The sequence below is a fragment of the Oryctolagus cuniculus genome, chromosome 5, assembly GCF_051225735.1.
Source record: "Oryctolagus cuniculus isolate XC-2025 breed Fujian yellow rabbit chromosome 5, ASM5122573v1, whole genome shotgun sequence".
Classification (NCBI taxonomy): domain Eukaryota; kingdom Metazoa; phylum Chordata; class Mammalia; order Lagomorpha; family Leporidae; genus Oryctolagus; species Oryctolagus cuniculus.
In genome coordinates this window covers 152,972,247-152,994,760 of record NC_142871.1, presented here as the reverse complement: position 1 = coordinate 152,994,760, position 22,514 = coordinate 152,972,247, and the positions used below count along the sequence as shown (strand labels likewise).

The following is a 22,514-nucleotide window of genomic DNA, read 5'->3' as shown; positions in this document are numbered from 1 at the left end:
ATCCAGCCCGGTGACGCCTTAGTGCACACTACGTGAATGTTCTCTGCGCAAACTCAGCTAACTCACACTATTTCATACCCTGAGAAGCTAACGGAAGAATAGAGGGCTCTATTGACACGTATCACCCTCCATGAAAAGGGTGGACTGAAATGGATTTCACCAAAGAGGGCGATGATGTATACACAAGACAAGAGAGAAAAACAGCGTTGTGGAGCAGGCGACACCAGCATCCCATAGGGGCACCAGTTCAAGACCCTGCTGCTCCACTTCCAACCCAGCTCCCTGGAAAAATCCTGTTCTCCAGAAAAATGCAGCACCCTGGGAAAGCAAAGGAAGATGGCACAAGCACTTGGGCCCCTGCCACCGACAAGTAGCAAGCACCACAGAAAACTAAGCGCGAGATGGCTGGGGGTGGGGAGAGCGAGGTTTGACTATAGGTGGATCATGGTGATTGACACAGGCCTTGCAGAGGGAGGGTTTGTATCTGGCCACCTGTCTTCACAGAGACTCCAGGTCTCTGAGCTGTCATGACCAAAAGGGGCTGGAAAAGCCCTCTCTCTCACGGCGGCAGGATATACCCCCAGCCACACTGGTGAGGATCCCCAGGCACACAGGGAGTGGGGTACAGCAAAGCTCTTCATGTGTCTACTACTATCCACAGTTCCATATCATATGGTAGAAATATGCCTACTTCCAAGGCGGGCAGACTTTTATCAGCAATTTCTTTTTTTTTTTTTTTTGATAGGCAGAGTGGACAGTGAGAGAGAGAAACAGAGAGAGAAAGGTCTTCCTTTGCCGTTGGTTCACCCTCCAATGGCCGCCGCTGCAGCCGGCGCACCGCGCTGATCCGATGGCAGGAGCCAGGATCCAGGTGCTTTTCCTGGTCTCCCATGGGGTGCAGGGCCCAAGCACTTGGGCCATCCTCCACTGCACTCCCTGGCCACAGCAGAGAGCTGGCCTGGAAGAGGGGCAACCGGGACAGAATCCGGCACCCCGACCGGGACTAGAACCCGGTGTGCTGGCGCCACAAGGCAGAGGATTAGCCTAGTGAGCCACAGCGCCGGCCAGCAATTTCTTTTTCCTCCTTTCCTAGTAATATTCTTTTTGAAAATCTCCACCCGTCTCCACCACCTTCAAGAAGGGGATTCTGGGCATGCCTGGGCAGCCTTCATGGGAATGCAGCACCAAGGTGATTCTACAAAAAGAGCCGGGTCTGGTAGTGGCAACTGGCTCCCGGGAGAGCAAGGGGGAGGAAATGGGCTGAGGGCCACAGGTGCAGCCTGCATCAGCGCACCTCCCAGGTACAGGTTTGGGATGCACAGTGGGGGTCCCTGCACCACATGCCAGCTTCCCATTCTACTAGGTGCCTGACAAAGGCCGTGGGGCCAGGTCTATAGGGTGAGGGCAGCACATGTGGCTATGAAGAGAGAGGAGACAGCAGCTTTGAATGCAGAACAGTTTAGTTGTGTACAAGGAAAAACTTCTTGGATGTCAACTCAACATTTACTAAGAGCTTATGAAATGCTAGAGTTTAGAAGATATAAGAACCTTACCATTTGCCCTCAAAAAGTACAAAAGCCATCAGGGAAAAAAATCAATTAGACTTCAGGAAGAGAAGTCAATTTACACAAAAAATATATTTTCATTTCTAAAACACTTTGTTGAAAGCCTACCTACCGTATCCTGGGCAGGAGTTCTGAGACCAGAGATCCCACCTTTCACCTGCTATGGCCAGTCCAGCGGCAGACACAGGTAGGTGAATACAGATGTGGAGTCCACATCTGTAGATTCAGCCAACCACAATAAAAAATACCCCCAAAAAACTCCATCTCTACTAAACACATACAGACTTTATTTCTTGTCACTATTTCCTAAACAACACACATAACAACTGTTGACATAGCATTTGCACTGTAACAGGTATCCTAAACAGTATTTAACATACACAGAAGGGGATGGGCATGTAGCTCCCACTAACATGGGGAGGCAGCAGGGATGACTCAAGTGGTTGGATTCTTGCTCCCCACAAGAGAGACCTGGACTGAGTTCCCAGGTTCTCACTTCTGGCCTTTTGCAGATATTTGGGGAATAAACCAGTGGTTGGGAGCTCTTTCTGTTTATCTCTCTGTCTCTCTCTCAAATAAATACATTTTTAAAGTTTTTAAAGTATACAGAGGATTTGTCTATGCAAAGACTACACCATTTCACACAAGGGACTTGAGCACCTGCAGATTTTTGTGTCCGCAGGGGAATGGCCTGTCACCATTCTCCCACTGACACGGGGGGACACCTGCAACCTTATCCAGGGAGGCAGCTGCCATTAATGAGGCGAGGAAGACAGGGAGACGTGATGCCTCACTCTGGGCAAGAGGAACCTGCAACGACCTTTAGAAAAGGTGACTTCGTGGAGGTTATCCCCTGGGACTGTGTAAGTAACCAGCTGCCTTTAGTTTGTCCTGTTATCAGGAGTAATCTTTTTATAATGGGATAAGCAAGTCCAAAGCACAGAGAGAATACGAGGCTCTCATCAAGAAAATTATTTACAAAACCCCATCCTTAACAAGGAATAACAAAACTTCATAAATAAATTCCAAAATTAGAAAGCCAAATTATCCTGCCAGCAAAACATCCCTGGACAAGTGTGGGCACTGGGCAATGGGCCAACCATCTGAATAAATTCTAGAGAGGATCCCATTATCAGTCCAGCTGCACGCTCCTGACGCAAAATGACGGTTCTCTTCCCCACAGCCTCAGCCCATGTCCTCAGGAGGCCTGTGTGAACCGGCCCACAAATACAGGAAATTATAATCACATAGCACTAGGAGAAAGTAAGACTTAAAAAAAAAAAGAGAGAGAGATTGATTTATTTTGAAAGAGTTACAGAAACAGACAGAAAGAGACATTTTTTGTTGTTGTTCCCACAATCTTTTTGTTTAAGGTACACAAACTTCATGCATTTCATAAATACAACTTTAGGAACACAGTGATTCTTCCCACTGTACCCACGCCGCACTCCCACCCTTCTTCCTCCTCCTCCTATGCCCATTCGTATTTTTCCCTAAGATCTAGTTGCTAAAATAAGACTCTCAGAGCGCAAACAGAACACAGATCTCATGCCACTCTCACTTCCGGCTGTCCTGAGGTTGTGGCCACACTTCACACTGATTACTGAAGCGTCTGCAGCTGCAGAAAGGTGGCACCAGATGGTCCTGCCTTGACATCATCTGCCAACCAGCAGGACGTTCGCTGGAAACCCAGAAAACTATCAGTTAGAGAACGTCGGAGCCAGAGAAAGGGCGTTCGGAAGCAGTGGGGATGTCGTGGGGAGACTTTTTTTCCTCTGTCTTAAATTACAAAGCTATGGATAGAAATATTTTCAAGAACTAAAATATAAATGCTAATCAAATTCAACAGAAGCTGAAAACAATGACTTAAAGGGAGCTGTTCTGAAAACCACTGAGATCCTCTGTATGAGCCTTTAGGAAATGACTGGTCTTGGGAAGGCCAACCTCGGACTCTGCATATCATCTGTTACAAAGCGGTAGCAGTGAGTGTACACACACCTCACTGCAGAGACAAATGGGGGGAGCCTTCAGGAAATGTGGGGCTGCATTATGGGATGGATGCTGAGGGAGCCTCCCCATTCTTCCCACATCAGGAGGGGCAAGACCTCAGTGAGAGGTGGCCCTGGGGCACCTCAGAACCACAGCCTGCCCCCAGAAGTGCTATGAGTTCTCCAGAAATGAATGGATAAACTCCAATAAATCAGCAAGTTTTTTTAAAAAAAAGTCTTCTAAAAGTTAACCCAGAACTAGGAAGCACATGACAAATGATGAATACTTTAAATATGTAGAGATGTCATAAAAATTGAGAAAAGAAGGATTAACTGCAAACAGAAAACTAACAAGGGATGGGAACTAGCAATTTCCACAAAATAAACACAGACAGCTAAAGACAAGAGGGATCTAAGCAATAACTGGGGAAACTGAAAACAAAACATCAGAAACACTTAACTTACACAGATGCTTGACTGAGAAGGAAAAGAGACAGGGGTCAGTACTGTGTTGTGGCGGGGTAAGCTGCCGCCTGTGATGTCTGTATCCCTACTGGAGCACCAACTCAAGTCCCTGCTGCTCTGCTTCTGATCCAGCTCCCTGCTAATGTGCCTGTGGGAGACCAGGATGGAATTCTTGGCTCCTGGATTCGGCCTGTCCTAGCCCCAGCTGTTGGGGCCATTTGGGAAGTAAATCAGTGGATGGAAGATCTGTCTCTCCCTTTTTGTCACTCTGCCATGCAAGTAACTAAACAAACTTTTTTTAAAGATTTTTGTTTATTTATTTGAGAGGTAGAGTTACAGACAGAAAGAGGGAGAGACAGAAAGATCATCCATCCACGAGTTCACTCCCCAAATGGCCATCTTCCATTGCTTTCCCAGGCCATGGCAGAGAGCTGGATCGAAAGAGCAGCAGCCGGGACTCAAACTGGAGCCCATATGGGATGCTAGTGCTGCAGGCGGAGGCTTAGCCACAGCATCAGTCCCCAAACTAAATAAATAAATCTTTAACAAAAAGAATGAAAATGGAAAATAAAATCCAATGGTGATGAGGCTGCAAAGAAATGCGTACAAAATGCCTGGAGGGCAACTTGGCAACAAATATTAAAAGAAGCTTGAAAGGGGCCGGTTCTGTGGCACAGTGGGTAAAGCCGCTGCCTGCGGTGCCAGCATCCCATATGGGCACCAGTTCGAGACCCAGCTGCCCCGCTTCTGATTCAGCTCTCTACTGTGACCTGGGAAAGCAGTAGAGGATGACCCAAGTCCTTGGGCCCCTGCAACTGCGTGGGAGACCCAGAAGAAGCTCCTGGCTCCTGGCTTCATATCAGCACAGCTCGAGCCGTTGTGGCCATCTGGGGAGTGTGCCAGTGGATGGAAGACCTCTCTCTCTCTCTCTCCTCTCTTCTCTCTTCTCTCTCTCTGCCTCTCCTCTCTTTGTGTAACTGTGACTTTCAAGTAAAATAAATAAATCTTTAAAAAAAAAAGGGGGGGGGGGCGGCACTGTGGCACGGTGGGTTAAAGCCCTGGTCTGAAGCGCCAGCATCCCACATGCACGCTGGTTCAAGACCCAGCTGCTCCCCTTCCGATCCAGCTCTCTGCTATGGCCTGGGAAAGCGGTGAAAATGGTCCAGCTCATTGGGCCCCTGCACCTGCGTGGGAGACCTGGAAGAAGCTCCTGGCTTCGGATTGGCACAGCTCCAGCCATTGCGGCCAATTGGGGAGTGAACCAGCAAACGGAAGACCTCTCTTTCTCTCTCTGCCTCTCCTCTCTCTGTGTAACTCTGACTTTCAAATAAATAAATAAATCTTTTAAAAAAAAAAAAAAAGAAGAAGAAGCTTTAAAAAATATATACATCCTTTGGGTCTGGCACTGTGGTGCAGCTGGTTAAGCCACCAGCTAAGATGCCAGCATCCCATGTAGGTGCCAGTTTGAGTCCCAGCAGCTCCACTTCTAATCCAGCTCTCTACTATTGCACCCTGGGAAAACAGTGGAAGATGGCCCAAGTGCTTGGGCCCTTACACCCATGCGGGAGGCCCAAATGGAATTCTGGCTCCTGGTTTTGGCCTGGCCCAGCCAGGGTCTTTGCAGCCAATTGGGAAGTGAAGCAGTAGATGGAATATCTCTCTCTCACTGCTTCTCTCACCTTGTAACCGTGCCTTTCAAATAAATAAGTAAATCTTCAATTAAAAAACACACATCCTCTTTGATCTAGCAATTTTACTGTCTGAAATTTACCCCCCAAAAAGAAATTAAGCAAATGACAAATAATTAGCTAACAAATCAATGTTAATATTGTTTGTATTGCTGGAAATTTAGAAACTATATTAACCTATAATAACAGATTTAACTTATGGAGCATAATTTCACATCTAGGACTATCACAGAGCCATCCAAAGTGATCATGTGTTTACTGGCATAAATAAGACACATAGGGAAAAATTCTGAAACAGTAAGCACATGTATCACATACATGCACGTGTGTGTGTGTGTGTGTGTGTTTGTGTGTGTGTCTGTGGTATAGACAGAAAACAGCAGGAAAAGATAAGCATCAGTGTCAATGGTGACAACCTTGTGGTGGTTTGGTGCTCATATTAAAAGTGATTTTTTTCTTATTTACACTTTATTGTACCTTCTAAATATTTATCATATAATACAATGATTCTTATCAGAAAAACATTTTTATAAATTTGAAAGGCAGAAAGAGAAAGACAGACATACAGAGGTCTTCCATCTACAGATCCACTTCCTAAATGCTCTCAACAGCTGGGGCTGGGCCAGGCCAAAGTCGGGAGCCCAGAGCGCCATCTGGATCTCCCACATGGGTGGCAGGGGCCCAACTACTTGAACCATCACCTGCCGCTGCCCGGGGAGCACATTAGCAGCAAATCAGGGCCAGGACGGAAAGCCAGGCACTCTGATGGAAGAAGTGGCAGTTCCAAGCCGTGCCTTAAACACAGTGCCAAATGCCCACCCCTACTGGGGAAGAGCAGGAACAATGACAAGGCCAATGCCAGCTTTAAGATCTGTAGATGGTTTCACGCACAGAGAATACTAACTCCTAGGAAAATACTAGCCTTTGGTAAGTTATGCTTCAGTGTTAAGCATGTGTGTACGTAAAGCCATGAGACACATGGAACTAATCTTAATTCCAAATGGCTCTCAGTATAACCATACGTTCAGACTAACGCATGATTGGAAGCAAATAAAATCATTAAGGGAACACTCTGCCTTACCCTCTGACCTGAGGCTTAGTGAATGCTAGCCTGAAGTGTACCAGGTGCCCAGACACGCAATCGGTGAGGCCACATCCTTACCGTCCAGAAGCTCCAAGGCAAGGACATAATCAAAGCTCAATGAGGGGCTGGCGCCGCGGCTCACTAGGCTAATCCTCCACCTAGCGGCACCGGCACACTGGGTTCTAGTCCCGGTTGGGGCGCCGGATTCTGTCCCGGTTGCCCTTCTTCCAGGCCAGCCCTCTGCTGTGGCCAGGGAGTACAGTGGAGGATGGCCCAGGTCCTTGGGCCCTGCACCCCATGGGAGACCAGGAAAAGCACCTGGCTCCTGGCTCCTGCCATCGGATCAGCGCGGTGCACCAGCCGCAGCGCGCTGGCAGCGGCGGCCATTGGAGGGTGAACCAACGGCAAAGGAAGACCTTTCTCTCTGTCTCTCTCTCTCACTGTCCACTCTGTCTGTCAAAAAACAAACAAACAAACAAAAAAACAAAACAAAACAAAAAAACAAAACAAAAACAAAAACAAAAAAACCTCAATGAGAAACACACTAAAATAGAGGAACTGACAAACACCTATAGAAAAGACAGGACTGAGGAGATTGTCCGAGAAGACTTCACGGAGAAAGTGAGAGAGGAGCTGAATCGTACAGGATGGGATTTGGGGGTGGGCGCACGCGGGCTGACCCAGGCTATGCTAACAGCACAGGAGACTACAGGACAGCGCGAGACGGGACGACGGCAGTCGTATGTTGACGATGTGACGATGCTGGTGATGGCAGTGGTGGCGATGATGATCATGGGGTGGGCGGTGGCGGTGACGGTGCTGACGATGGTGATGGTGACAGCCACTGCTCGTCATAAACCCTCTGTGCCAGAGATCGCACTGGATGTGCATGAGCTCACTTAACCTACCAGATGTTCTGTCCGTCCTACAGATGTGGCGAGTGGGGAGCAAAGAGCTCTATAAAAACTCAGCAGAAAGGTCAGCACTGCACTGTGGGCAATCGGACTTGAGACCTGACACTCTGAATCGCAATGAGACAGTGACCGATTCAAGCAGCAGCGAGTTGTTCCACCTCATAAATGTCCCCTGAAAATCCAGTGGTCCAGGCAACCGTGCCGGGTACCGCAGATAAAGGTACAAGAGCGACACAGACCTCACAGAGCTCACTCCAGCAGGAAAGACAGTATTCATCCAATCGTGTCACACACATGCCCTACAGTTTCTACACAGTAGGGGAAAAAAGAGAGCAATCGATTCTCCTGCAACTCAGGGAGCACGTCTCACTAGAGATGATCACAGATGAAGATTTATAAAATAAACTGACGCGCTCTTCAAGAACAGTTGGGAAGCAAAGACACACTTCCCAGGCATCTGGAGGAGAGAATGCAGATTCATGGAGACGTGACATCTGCAGGATAATTTCTAATGTTACTGTGGAGGTGCTAGTAACAGCACTGACAGGATTGCACGAGAAACCAGAAAATGAGAGGTGGGCCGCAGAGCCGGGAGACTAGACCTGAGAAGACAGGACAACTTCCAGAGACAGAGAGGAGAAGGGCGAAGCTTCAGTGGCGACCCAGCAGTCGGGTCCAACCCTTTTCTGTAGACTGTGGGGAAGCCAATCAGTTTTTCCAAGAAGGAACCAAGAGAAACCCAACCAGGTGCCTCTAGGAAGGTGAGGCCCGATGCTGGAGGCAGTCAGATGGGGGATCCCAGACTCAAAGTCTAGAAAATTAAAGATTACATCTGTATTTCAAAACTATTCTCTACTCCGCAAGCACTGAAGTTTAGACCATTAGATTTGGATTCCATAATGTCTTTATCACACAACTGCCAGCATACCACAATACATCTGTTTTTAAATCCAAGTACATAACTGAATAACAATTCTAACTCGTCACAGCAGCAGGTGCAGTGAAACATTACCAGCACAACGTTAAGTAAATAAGATATACTGTACCTTTAGGTGATAATGAGGTCTTAGATAAATTTAAATGCTTTAATCCCTTGGGGAGTTTGGCAAATTGAATACTTAAAGAGGACACACCTGAGAAAAGAAAAAAAGACATTATTATTAGAACTTCCAAGTTCCAGCATTGAATCGGTCTCACACTGCATGAAAATCAACTTAAATTTGGTTCTAATTGAAGGGATCGTTGCTTTTCTTTGTGCTTATTTTCTAATTATTTAGCATCATGCCTCCTTTTCTTCCAAGCTTATCTTTAGAGCAGAAGGGAAAGACTGTTTAATTAAGCATAACAGTGTCTGCAACTTTCCTATTACTGCTATTTTTCTTCAGGCTAAGTGCTACCCTCTTCTCAAAGTCCTATTTAAAATGTAAATCCTCTTGGAAAGTGTGATATAATTGTCCCTTCCCCCTTTTTTTTTAACCCCTGTCTTAATGAGTTGATCTCCCTTCCGAATGAACAGATGCCTGCTATTTAACGACTGTCTAGGAAGGGCGCAATATTAACTATGCAAGTGATAGCTTCAGCAGACGGATTCTAATACTTGATTGGCTTACAGCTAACAGCCTCAGAGCATCAGAGCAGGCTTTAGCTTCCTGAAGGCAGATTTTGGAAAGCAGAATAAATAACCGAGAATTCAGTCTTTAGAATCATATCACCTCTAAACTTAACGGACAGAGTGGGAGCCTGGAGACACCAACTTGCTCACCCAAGGACGGCAGTGAAGGCGAGTGTTTTCCGGGAAGAAGTAAGTAACACACAAACTATGCCCTACTCCCAGGCTCCCAGCCACCTCCTGCTGTGGGCGAGCTTTCACCTCCCAAGGCCAAGTTCTTAGAGAGGATCCTTACACAACAGGACCTGGTGTTCCCCCAGAGGAACTCTTGAACTCCAGGCAGCAGTAGGGAGCCAGGGTGCTGGCTGCTGCCCTGTGGTTTCACCCCAGGTTGCTCCTAACTCTTGGGAGAATGTACACACAAGCATCACGGTTACACCATTAAGGCTACACAGCTTGACTCCAGTTAGGGGTGAGCATTTCCCCAACAACAGTGGGTGCTGTGGGGAGCCTCTGCCTTACTCCCCAGAGGGTTCCACCTGCAAAGTCTGGAAAGCACTGGACGAAGCGACCTGAGTCTAGGGACTGAGTATGCTTATCCACATTGGAAACCGTCAAGACGACGCAGGCCTGAAACCTGGCTGATGCACCCCTGTGAGTGGAGAACGACCAGGTTAAGGACAGAAGATGAAAGACAAAGTCACATTTGAAACCTGATTAATCTAAGAGGAGAAAGAGGAACAAAGAAATACAGAAAATGCACAACTACGTAACACGCAAAATGTCTAAATATTCAAAAGTCAAAGATGGCTCATCCAAATAAAAGTATCACAAGTTTTCAAGAGACTTCTACAAATATATGTATTCAGAAGAAATAAATTTAAAAGTATGGAAAAAGATGTCTGCTATAAACACTAAAATCTGGGATAGCTATAACAAAACAAGTTAGGCTTAAATAAGCATTACTGAAGATAAATGGGACATTTTATTAATGAAGAAGATACAGCTATTCTCTAACTGTATGCTCTGATTAATGCAACCTGAACATATATGAAGTCTGACAGTAGCCAAAGGAAAATATATGCATTATTACATAAACACGCATACACATATCCAGTCATGCATCGTGTAAAGATGTTTCGGTCACTGACAACAGTATATTCCACACAGCACAGGTGAGTCCGGGCAGTAACACGCAGGGTGCTGGAACTGCACTCTACGATGTGTGCACAGTGAGGAAATCAGCTAACAATGCATTTCTTGGGCTGAGTCCCTGTTGTTAAGTGACACATGGTTGTACAGCCTCACATACAAAAAAAGGGATTTTTAAAAACACACTTCTGTCAGTAGCCCATTAAAGCAAATAGGCAGAATATCAGCTAAAGATATAGAGAGTATCAAGAGCATAATGAAAAATGGTCTAGCTGAGGTATTCCAAGCACTGTGCTCCGTGACTACGGAAGACATTTCTTCAGAGTGCAGACAGCACTCAACAAAAATGACTGTTCAGACATAAAGCACATCGCAACAAACAACAGGATAGTCCTCAAGTATCTGAAATCACAGAGAATATTCCCTATCAGTATTTCTTTCACTACTACTATGAAAATAAGAAAGGAATTATAAAGATAATCTTAAAATCCCCAATTATCTCATAAGCAATATTTCTAAATAATAGATGAGTCCAAGAAAAGCTCACACTGAAATTTTTAAAAATATTTTCATTATAAAAGTATAATATTAACATTTTTGATATATAATTAAAGCTAGGTTTAGAGAAAAATCAGTTCTAAGTATATATCAATATATTAATAATAATAAAATAATAAAAGCAAAATAGTTATTTAATTATGCAAATTAAGATTGTGAAAAACAACAGCAAATTACCCCCTACCCAACATCCACAATAAATAAGGCAGAAATCAATTACAAGGAAGGCAGACATAAAAAATAAGTAAATTTAACAAAATTGATTCTTCAAAAAGACTAACTGAATTAATAAATCCTAGGAATACTAGTTAAAAAATGAATACATGAGAAAGGGCAAAGAAGGAAGAGAGAGAAAAAGAGAAGGCTCAAATTATCAAAGTCAGAAATGAAAACAGGAGATCAGCAGAGATCCTACAGACACTGCATGCGTAACTACAAACTGTACAAAAAAATCATCATGGCCATGTTAGAAGACATGGACATATCCCTTAAGAAAAATCACAACCGAGCAAAGCTAATCTAAGAAGAAATCTCAACAGCACACGTGGCGTGCAGTCAGCGACGGATCACGTCCACCAGGGCAGCTCCATTAAGGTTATAATGAAGCTGAAAATTCCCTGTGGCCTGTCGCAGCTGTCAAAACACCGTGGTGTGACGCATTACTGACGTGTTTACGTGATGCTGCGGTACACACGACTCCTGCGCTGCTGTCTGTGGAAAGGCACAGCACACACAATCACACACAGTGCATGATGCTCAATAATAAAGTCAGCCATTGTGTTGCTGGTTTATTTACTGTTAGGACATTTGCTTTACCGCTGTTTTAAAGTACACGCCTTCATACTTACTGCATCTCAATGGCATCGTTTTTTCTCGTGCTTGATTATATCTTGGGTTGTTTTGTGCCTGCTGCTAGGAGCACACACAAGCACACACAACATAGCCTGGGTGTGTACAGGCTATCCCATCTAGGAGAGTGTAAGCGCACTCTGATGTTTGCACAACAAAATCACATAATGACCTATTTCTCAGAACTTAACCCTGTCGTTAAGCTAGCCAAGACTGGATAAAACAGGACAAACTATACAGTTCAATATGTATCAAATTCAGGAAAAGGCAAAGCTAATCTATCATAACAGAAGTCAGAACAGCAGTTAGCTTTTGCAGGTGGTAGGAGGCAGGTGCACTAATCACTGGGAAAACCCCATGGAAAGCTGGCGGGACACTGCCAATGTTCCACTCGGTGATCTCGGTAGTGGCTGCCTGGGCGTGTGCATTGTCTCAAATTTCATTAGGATGCAAACGGGCTGTGTGTGCTCTTGGGAATGTACAATTATACTTCAATGAGAAAAATGATTTCAAAAAGTCCAATATGGAATGTCACAGAGTATCAGATGTCCACTTTCTAATTTTGATAGACAGTATCATTACCCATTTGAGACCAGCTATTGGATGCTTTTAACTGAGCAAAGCATATGCTATGATAATATTAATAAAAGCAAAAGCCCTGAAGTCATATCCTGTATCTTCAAATCATTCTCAACATGTTACCTATTAGATCAACATTTTCACTGCTAAAATTCACCACTGACTTAAAATTTGTTGCACGCAGGTTGTTATAAGCATTTTCCTTCCTCCTTTTTTTAAAATAATAATTTTTAAACCTTTCATGATTTTTGTGTGACACCCTTATAACTCCATATGAATTTACAAAGCACCATAACCAAGACCAGAATGGGATAGTTATCTTACACTAGTGGAGACACCCACTCACCTGCTCATTCCTTAATCACAAACTAACTGTAAAAAGAGGAAAGCAGACAAAAAGAAATTCAAAATCCAGCAAAAAATCTTCTCTAAAAATACAAGGTACTTCGAGAAGTTGGTGGGTGGGGTGGGAGCTGGGGTGGGGGTGGGGGGCGGCATTGTGGCGTAGTGGGTCACACGGCCACCTGACACTCCAGCAGCCTATATGAGCACCGGTTCGAGTCTCCTGCTACTCCACTTCTGATCCAGCTCCCTGCCAGTGTGCCTGAGAAAGCAGAAGATGGCCCAAGTGACTGGGCTCCCTACCACCCATGTGGGAGATTTGGATGGAGTTCGGGGCTCTTGGCTTCTGTCTGGCCCAGCCCTGGCTGTTGTAGCCACTTGGGGAGTCAACCAGCAGGTGGAAGACCTGTCTCTCTCTCTAACTCTGCCTTTCAAATAAATAAACAGATCTTAAAAAAAAAAAAAAAAAGTTGGAGAGGAAATGGAATTAAAACATAAGTTTATCTTGGTACCAAAAAAGTTGAAACTCATGAATAGTTCTTTTCACAATATGTATTTTCCTTAAGTTTTTGTGAAGACCTCTCATATAGTATACCCAAACTGATAAGTATTAAAAACTGAAGCTCCTAAATTAAAGAAAATAAATTAGAATAATATTATACTTGATAGCCTTTTTTTTTTTAAGGGAGACTAAAGGTAAACAAGATTATGGGTAAAAAGAAGTACAGGCACAGGCAAAGATAATTATTTAAACTATTTTTTAGGATCCAGGGTTGTGGCACAGTGGGTTCAGCTTCCATCTACAATGCAGGCATTCCATATGGGCAATTTGAGTCCCAGTTGCTCTGCTTCCAATTCGGCTCCCTGTTAATGCACCTGGGAAAGCAGCAAAAGAGGGTCCACGTGCTTGGGCCCCTGCACCCCGTGGGAGACCCAGATGAAGCGCCTGGTTCCTTGCTCCTGGCTTCAGCCTGGCCCAGTCCTGGCTGTTGCAGCCACTTGGGGAATGAACTAACAGGTGGGAAGATTCTCTCTCTCTCTCTCTCTCCTTCTTCTGCCATTCAAATAAATAAATCTTTTCTTTAAAAAGGTATTTTAAAAAATCAAGTTAGTTCCAGTAAGTTACTAGAAATGCTTAATAGCTATTTAAGAGTATATTTAACTAAAGGTTGTTTTTTTTTTTTTTTACAAAAACAGAACACATATATAAGTCTTGGTGGTGTAAGATTAAGTGGCAACAGTTCTAATAAAAACTCAAAAAGGGATTAATTCTTTCTTGGTGAAATGTTTAATCACCTAGGCATCCAGGGGGCAAAATCTATTACATTTCTTCTTTAAAGAAACATAAATGCAAAGACGGTGAAGGACATGATTGGAGTTAGTTTTGCTCATGTGAAATGAAAGCCCTGAATCTATGAAATTTTCCCTCCCTCCAGAATAAGTACCTACTTGTGTTAGAATAGAGTCTAATAAATTCATTTTACAACCAAGGGAAATGGAGTAACCATTTATATTTTAAGAGTGGCAGATTTTTATTTCTAGAATCTGCGTCCAGGATCTAGAATCTATACCTCATATAATCAATTTCCGTATATTCTTGCAGAATGCAGTGTATCATATGACAGCAACTCTATTATCAGTTACACCTGGATTAAAATGGGCTTGAGGAACTCAGGACATCCATCTAAGTGTTCCCCCTGTTAATTAGAAAGAATGATGGCATTCAAGGTTGTCACTCCCCCATTCGTGGAGGAACGACACAGGACCCTGCGCTGTTCTTTCGTCTGCTCGGCCCTTCCCGGGTTTGCTGCTGTCCTTCCCGGGTTGGCTACCGACCCTTCCACCTCCGTGGAGGGGCGGCTCCCCCTGCCACTTTCCCCGCTTCCGCAGAGGAGCAGCACACCGCCGGCCGGCTCTCTCGGGGGCTGCTCAGGTGTTCCTTCAGGTGTTCCCCTTAGATGTTCCTGGTGCATGTTGTCTCTCTCCTCCTTTATAGTCCTCTTCCACCAATCCCAACTCTGCTACCCACACGCCGAGCACGCTGCTCTCCTCCAATCAGGAGCAGGATCAGCTCCTGCAGCTCATCAGTCAAATTGGCGAGAGACAGCTGCGTAGTTGTTTACTCCTCCCCAGCGCCATATTGTGGGAGAGGAGATGCATAGAATAAGTCTTAATTCCAGTAACTTAGTCTAGTCTCAGTTGCTCCCCACAAAGGTGTGTCACTCAATAATGATATGAATGAAATGACCGATAATGAATGAAAACCCTCGGCACAATGCCCGACACACAGGAAGTGCTCAGTAAGTATACCTGCTATAATGAAATTACCAGGCGCTGAGGCTCACTTGGTTAATCCTCCACCTGCAGCACCAGCATCCCATATGGGCGCCAGTTCTAATCCTGGCTGCTCCTCTTCCAGTCCAGCTCTCTGCTGAGGCCGGGGAAGACAGTGGAGGATGGCCCAAGTGCTTGGGCTCCTGCACCCCATGGGAGACCAGGAGGAAGCAACTGGCTTCTGGCTTTGGATCGGTGCAGCGGTGGCCATAGCAGCCATTTGGGGGATGAACCAATGGAAGGAAGACCTTTCTCTCTCTCTCTCTCTCTCTCTTACTGTCTAACTCTGTCAAATAAATTTTAAAAAAATAGAAAAAGAAAAGAAATTGCCAGGCACCATACAAGATGAGCCTCCTAAATGTACACGCACACTCCCTTCAGGCCAGGACCACCAGCTGAAGGTTTGCAGAATCCATAATCTCAGTGTTTAACTGGACAAAGAGGGTCTCAGGCAAGCTGGGTCTGGGGTATGGACATGGACATGGACATAGACATGGTCAGGGAGGGGTCCTCCCTGCTGAGGGTGTCATCACACCAAAGAACTCAAGGAACAAAGATGTCAAACAACCCAGAGGCAGAATAAAGCCGGTTTTCCATCTGGTCATTGAGAAGGGAGAAGTGTGATGTATTTATCCTGGGGAGAAGAAAAGTTAAGACAGCAGCCACTCAGGGTCAAGTGTGCAAAGGACCCTGGCCTGGCATGGTTCAGAAACAGGAGTCTGAGAAACGTGAACAGAGTCTGGCGGGCAGCCACAATCTCAATGGAAAAAAATGAGCCGCTCTGTACCCTCTAAGGCTACTGACCAAGGACAGCACAGAAGACAGTGACCACCAGCTAAAAACGTCAGACACAGGGGACGCTGAAACTTTTGTCCAAAACTAAACCTTGGACCAAAACAATAAACTAAAACAAAGCCATCAGAATGGTGGGCTAAAGCAAAACTTATCAATGAAAACTTTCACTTGGCGATTTTACTGGGTGGACAACCCTCCTTAGGATTTTTTTGAATGTGTCAGAGTTAGAAGACAGCAATAATCTCATTTTTATTTCTCCCTCGAAAAATGGAAACTATCATAGCGCCCTTGCTTCTAAATATTTTTGCCTAATAAAAAAATCAGAAAATGCTTACTATTATTATTTGCCACTCGATGTTATTAAATTGCAAACACAGGAAATTAAATCTGACGTTGCAGATTTCACCCATGCATCATGAATGCTTTTAAAACCCTTAGCGCCATATAAAATTCCAGTATTTGGGTATCCTGGCATGATGATGATTCACATCGTAGAACAGAAAAATGTTTCAGGTGGGTTTATGTTAATTCAGACCTCCAATATTAATAACAAGACAGAACTCTGCTCATGGATCTCCCGCAACATGATGTGCGAGACAGCAGTCCCCTCCGCTCAGAAAGCAGTGTGTGGCACCTGCAGGTCTCGGGACAGAAGGATGGGGACAGTTTCAGGTGGCTCCCAATTCCTACACCCTCCCTGCAGAGTTCCGGAGCAGTGGGAAGAGAATGTGCACAAATAAAATATAATGAAGTATTTCCATTTCAAAAATAAAACTGAGAAACACAGTCACGACAGGAATCTAGGGATACTGGAGAAAATGGGATCAAAACACCTGAGTTTTAAGTGTTCTAAAATCCAGATCTGTGTCATTTTAAAATTACTGCTTTGCGCCGGCGCCACGGCTCACTAGGCTAATCCTCCGCCTTGCAGCGCTGGCACACTGGGTTCTAGTCCCAGTAGGGGCACCGGATTCTGTCCCAGTTGCCCCTCTTTCAGGCCAGCTCTCTGCTGTGGCCCGGGAAGGCAGTGGAGGATGGCCCAAGTGCTTGGGCCCTGCACCCCATGGGAGACCAGGAGAAGCATCTGGCTCCTGCCATCGGATCAGCGTGGTGCGCCGGCCACTGCGCGCGGGCCGCGGTGGCCATTGGAGAGTGAACCAATGGCAAAGGAAGACCTTTCTCTCTGTCTCTCTCTCTCACTGTCCACTCTGCCTGTCAAAAAAAAAAAAATACTGCTTTGCTTTATGTAACCATAAAAATCAATTTATTATAGTGTAGAAGCTGGTTCTAAAGAACATGCTTTCTATTTTGTATCTATCATACAGATATCTGAAATCTTGAAACATAAAGGTGATTATTTAAGAAAATACATTGGCACACAATGGAATAAGCCAATAGTTCTTAAACAATATACACAAAATTGTTTCCTTCTAGTTCAAAAAAAAAAAAAAACAAACCAAAAACTAAAAAAAAAAACTAGGCAATCAAATCAAAAAAGTCACAAACCACAGCAGGAGACTGACTGACAGATCAGTCAGGAAATCCTAGAAAGGGACTTGAACCGTGGGTAGCAGGTACTGGTCCACCAGCTTTGTCCAGAGTGTCCAAGCACACCATCAGCTCACTCATCCAAAGAGTGGGAGTAACAACACAAAATAATGTACTCTATCTAACTTCACAAGGTCTTTCTATGAATCCAATGAAGTAGTAAAAGTTAACATTTGAGTCCCCTGTCCTTAATAGGCTATTCATATCCTTTTTGTGTATTATCTCATTTAAGCCTTTGAACATCCTTATGTGATAGATGTTATTATCTGTTTTAAAGATAAGGATGCTAAGGCACAGTGAGGTTAGGTAACTCGTAGAAGGGAACTTGGAAGTGGTGGCACCCAAAATTAAACCCATGTATTCTGACTCCAGAAACCACAAACGGAGCCAGTGAAAAAAATTGAACTTACAAAGATAAGTTTATTTTGGTTCCAAAAAATTTGAAATCCATGCATAATTTTTTCATAATATGCATTTTTCATGAGCCTTTTTTTAAAATGATGATTTATTTACTTTGAAAGTCAGCATTACACAGAGAGAGAGATCATCCACCTGCTGGCTCTCTCCCCACATGGCCACAATGGCCAGCACTGAGCTAGGCCAAAGCCAGGAGCCAAGAGCTTCATCCGGGTCTCCCACATGGGCAGCAGGGGCCCAAACACCTAGGCCATCTTCTGCTGCTCTTCCCAGGCCAATAGCAGGGAGCTGGATTGGAAGAGGAGCAGCTGGGATATGAACTACCATCCACATGGGATGCTGGGACCCAGGCTGCGGCTTTACCTGCTGCACCACAAGGCTGCCCGCCCTCTCTCCTGACATGAACCTTTTTTTTTTTTTTAAGAATTATTTATTTATTTGAAAGTCAGTTATACAGAGAGAAGGAGAGGCAGAGAGAGAGAGAGAGAGGTCTTTCATCCACTGGTTCACTTCCCAATTGGCCACAACAGCTGGAGCTGTGCTGATCTGAAGCCAGCAGCCAGCAGCTTCTTCCAGGTTTCCCATGCAGGTAGGTGCAGGGGACCTTGTACTGCTTTCCCAGGCCACAGCAGAGAGCTGGATTGGAAGTGGAGCAGCCAGGACTTGAACTGGCACCCACATGGCTTTCAGGCCAGGGCATTAATCTGCTGTACCACAGTGCTGGCCCCGCCATGAACTTTTTAAAGTGTCTTTGTGTACATGTATTCAAAAATATTTCTGCACCAATATGCACGTATCTTTTAATTTCAAATTCCATAAAGCTTTTTAAGTACTCTTGTACATTGAGAGACATGAAAGGTATAAAGCACCAAAAAGGGACCAGCACGTGGCATTATGGGCTGAGCCTCTGCCTGCAGTGCCGGCATCCCATATGGGTGCAGGTTCAAGTCCCAGATGTTCCTCTTCCAATCCAGCTCTCTGCTGTGGCCTGGAAAAGCAGTGCAAGATGGACCAAGTGCTAGGGACCTTGCACCCATGTGGGAGACTCAGGAGAAGCTCCAGGCTCCTGGCTTTGGATTGGTCCAGCTCTGCCCATTGTGGTCATTTGGGGAGTGAACCAGTGGATGGAAGACCTCTCTGTCTGTAACTCTGCCTCTCAAATAAATAAAGCTTAAAAATACAAAAAAGGACTTAAAAAAAAAAAAAACATGTAAGCAGAAACCCCAGAATCTATTTGTATTGTCCGATTTAGGAGATCAAATCAGAGCCGGCACACGGATGAAAAGACATTGGGGTACAAGAAGTCAACATCTGCAAAGGAAAAACCCTCTGTGACAGGATTCTAAATCAGTCTCAAACAAAATAGTCCAATCTGGAATAACAGGAGAGAAGTCAGGGTAAGCACTCCTTCCAAGGCTGAGAAGGTAAAAACTGGCACAACCAGGAACTCAACACCGATGAACAGAATGTGGCGTCCGTAATGTTAGGGAAGGGAAGGCATGTGAGAGAAGCAAAAGTCCACTCTGACCCGTGAAGCAATGCCTGATGCAAAGAGCTAGCCACATGCACCCTGGCAGACGTGTGATCAGCCCAGAGGGCTCCAGGCCTGGCTGCTTGCTGGGCGATGTGAACGTGGATACGGCAAATCCCTGCTGGTTTCAGCACAGTCTCCCCGCCATCTCTCTGCATAGAAGACACTGGCAGCCTTGGGGTTGTTAGGGCACTGGGGAGGGAGGTTAAAATACGATTTAACAGACACAGAGTGCATGCCGAGTGATGCTCGAATGCAGGAGTCCCGCTCTCCTCACAGAACCAGCAGAGTTCAGCTACAACAGGGATGTGTACGTCTCTCCCAGGATGCGCCACGTAAAGAAACACAGGAGATGTCTCGATGCAGGAACGTCACACAAAAGTAAATACTTCACACATTGGAGAACCAAAGACGAAGTGGGCCTAGCACACGCATTCTGGCATCTTCTATCCGATTCCATTCTATTTTGGTTTCTAATGCTTGTCAGGAGGTGTATATTACATTGACTTTCATGGCCTGTTAATGGGCCTTTGGCCCACGGTCTGAAAAAACAGAGTTAAAAAGAAGGCCAAGAGTAAACTGGGGGCCAGACCAGGTGTTGTCACCAGGAGAAGAACAACGGGTCCGGGTGTGTGGGGTGGGCAGGGGGCTGCTCCAGGGCCAGCTTGCACAGCTCTTCCAGAGAGAGCAACAGGGCATTTGAAGCATTACTTATACACACTGTATCTGTTTCTTAACTCCTATTGTAACCACAAGTTCCCCAACAACCGGAAGGCCACAGGCCTGTCCTTTATGCACAGGTATGAAAGACTGTGCCATAAATAATAGGGATTTGCTGTATCAACATTCACATCACAGAGCAAGGAGCCTAACTTTCTGAGAATTTTCAAATGAACCCCTGAGTGGATGGTTTAAGTGCAAGATCAAATTCCACTTTGTGTTTAAATTCTGCAGAATTCAAAGTTACTAAATTGCAAAGACCCTGTCCATCCTGTGTTTCCTGCTAAATAATTCCTCCCTGGCTTAATTCCTTTTGTATACTGCACAATATAATGACAGTCTCGCCTCCGTCTTTTTTATGTTTTTAAACAAAAAATAGTGCAGTGAAACGCTCAGAAACTATTCCATTCTTTCTCTAAATTAAAATGTCAATAAATATTCTACACACAATTATAGACTTCTTATGGAATTTCCATCCCTGAGCAGAGAAGCCACACATCATGTTCAGATAATTCACCCAAAGAACAGAACCAGTAAAGCGTCTGTGTCCAGGAGCCTGTGCCACAAAGATGAAGAAAGGTGGGAGACACTGGCATTGGCAGTCACCCAAGCTCACCAGCAAACACAGCAGTCAGAGAGCCTAGGAGGGGCTGGGGAGTGAGGCATGTCTTTCTTTGTGAACATATTTCAGAAGTGTCAAAATCCAAGGGTCTGTGAGCACAAACCACCCCGAAGAGCCAGTCGGAACACAGCCGAGGCTAAGGACAGCGCCTTCAGAATGACTCACGATGCCCACACATCTGTGGGTGGCTGCAGGGAGACGCAACCACACAGCAGATCTCCCAGGAAGGAGTGTGGCGGAAAAGGGCAGAGAACAATCCTCTGTGCACACACCACCTTCCGACTGCACAACGGTAATCTCTACAGACTTCACCTTGATTTTAAAAGGCTTTCTCTTTTTTTTTTTAAGATGAAAGGAAATCAAACACAACATAAGGAGAGCATTTCTTGATTGTGGACAAGGTCTCCATGCTAGATGCTGTGTATCTTAGGAAGGATCATCCCTACTTAGGGAGAGGGATGAAAAGAAACAGGTGATGGAGACATCAAGAAGAAAATGTGCACATTTAGGTAGAATGTGGGCGGCACGCAGCTGGCTTGGTACTATTGTGATTTAAGCCCAAGGGACGTGGAGACCCAGGGCATCGGATGAGGTGTCCAATGAGGTTGCATCTCAGAGCGCACTGGGTCCACAACAAGACAGGGATGAAGGGCCTTGGGCTGGTGCTTCCCCTCCCAGCCCCACAACTCAGACAACCACTGGTCTTGGCAGCCTGGCTTCTCTCACTCAACCTCATGTTTCTGAGGTTTGCACACGCTGCAGCATGTGTCAGAACCTCGTCCCCTTTTACTGGTGAGCAGTACTGCACTGGACAGAGAGGCCACACTGTGTTCACTCCCAGGACAGAGAGGCCACACTGTGTTCACTCCCAGGGCTGGACCTTTCGGTCGCGTCCTCTTTCAGGCTACTATGAATAACACTGCTCTAAACACCTGTTCACAGGTCTGTGTGTGGACCTATGTCTCATTTCTCTTGAGTGATACCTGGGGGTGGAATCGCTGGATCATCTGGTCAATCTGTGTTTAACTTAAGAAATTCTCCAACTCATTTCTCAGCTGGCTGCACCATTTCTCACTCCCAGCAACGGAAGAGCTTCCTTTCCTCTCAGCTTCTACGACCCCTGTTTGATGACTGGCATATTGATGGCCGTGAAATGGCTACGACATCATGGTTTTCATTTGCATTTCCCCAACGACTAAGGTGGGCCCTGGTCCTGATACACTGGACTCAGGATTTCCCCTCCTAAAGGACCTGCCAATGACAACAACCTCCCTCGACGGATGTCCCAGTAGGAGACAAATGTCATCTTGAAAACAAAACCCAAACAAGTCTCGTCTTTACAGGGTGATGAGGTCACACTCATGGCTCTGTGGCATTTCATTAAGACAACACTCGTTTTTCCCTAAAGGCAGAGACAGCCCAGAGACACTCCCATTCCAGTGCTTTGCACCCACCATCCCCAGCTTTGGTTCATTCTATGAGGTGCTTCCTAAGAAGCATCTCATAAGACATCTAGTGCTGCAACTTCAACTCAGTCTCAAACTTTCTTTAAGCTTAAACCATGAGACACTGCAAAGTCACCCATGAGATTTTTGCTTCAACATCTCGTGAGTATCTTTTGCAACACAGAACAATGTCTCCATCAGGAACAAAAAGCAGAACTGAATGTCTGCGTGAGTACCCTCAGCTGAGTTGAATAATTAATCTATCAAATATATAACATTCACAGATCAAAGGCCTCAATTCAACAAAGC

At 45.3% G+C, this 22,514-nt stretch overlaps 1 protein-coding gene across 5 annotated transcripts in view; it reads right to left on the bottom strand.

The window, feature by feature from the left end:
* The window catches only part of CARMIL1 (capping protein regulator and myosin 1 linker 1), a 317,914-nt gene that overhangs the window by 116,642 nt on the left and 178,758 nt on the right, over positions 1-22,514 (bottom strand). For all 5 annotated transcript variants that reach the window (XM_017344956.4, XM_089334373.1, XM_089334375.1 and 2 more), the window contains one exon: positions 8,751-8,837. In XM_017344956.4, the coding sequence (XP_017200445.2) occupies positions 8,751-8,837 (87 nt within the window). The remainder of the gene's footprint in view (positions 1-8,750; positions 8,838-22,514) is intronic.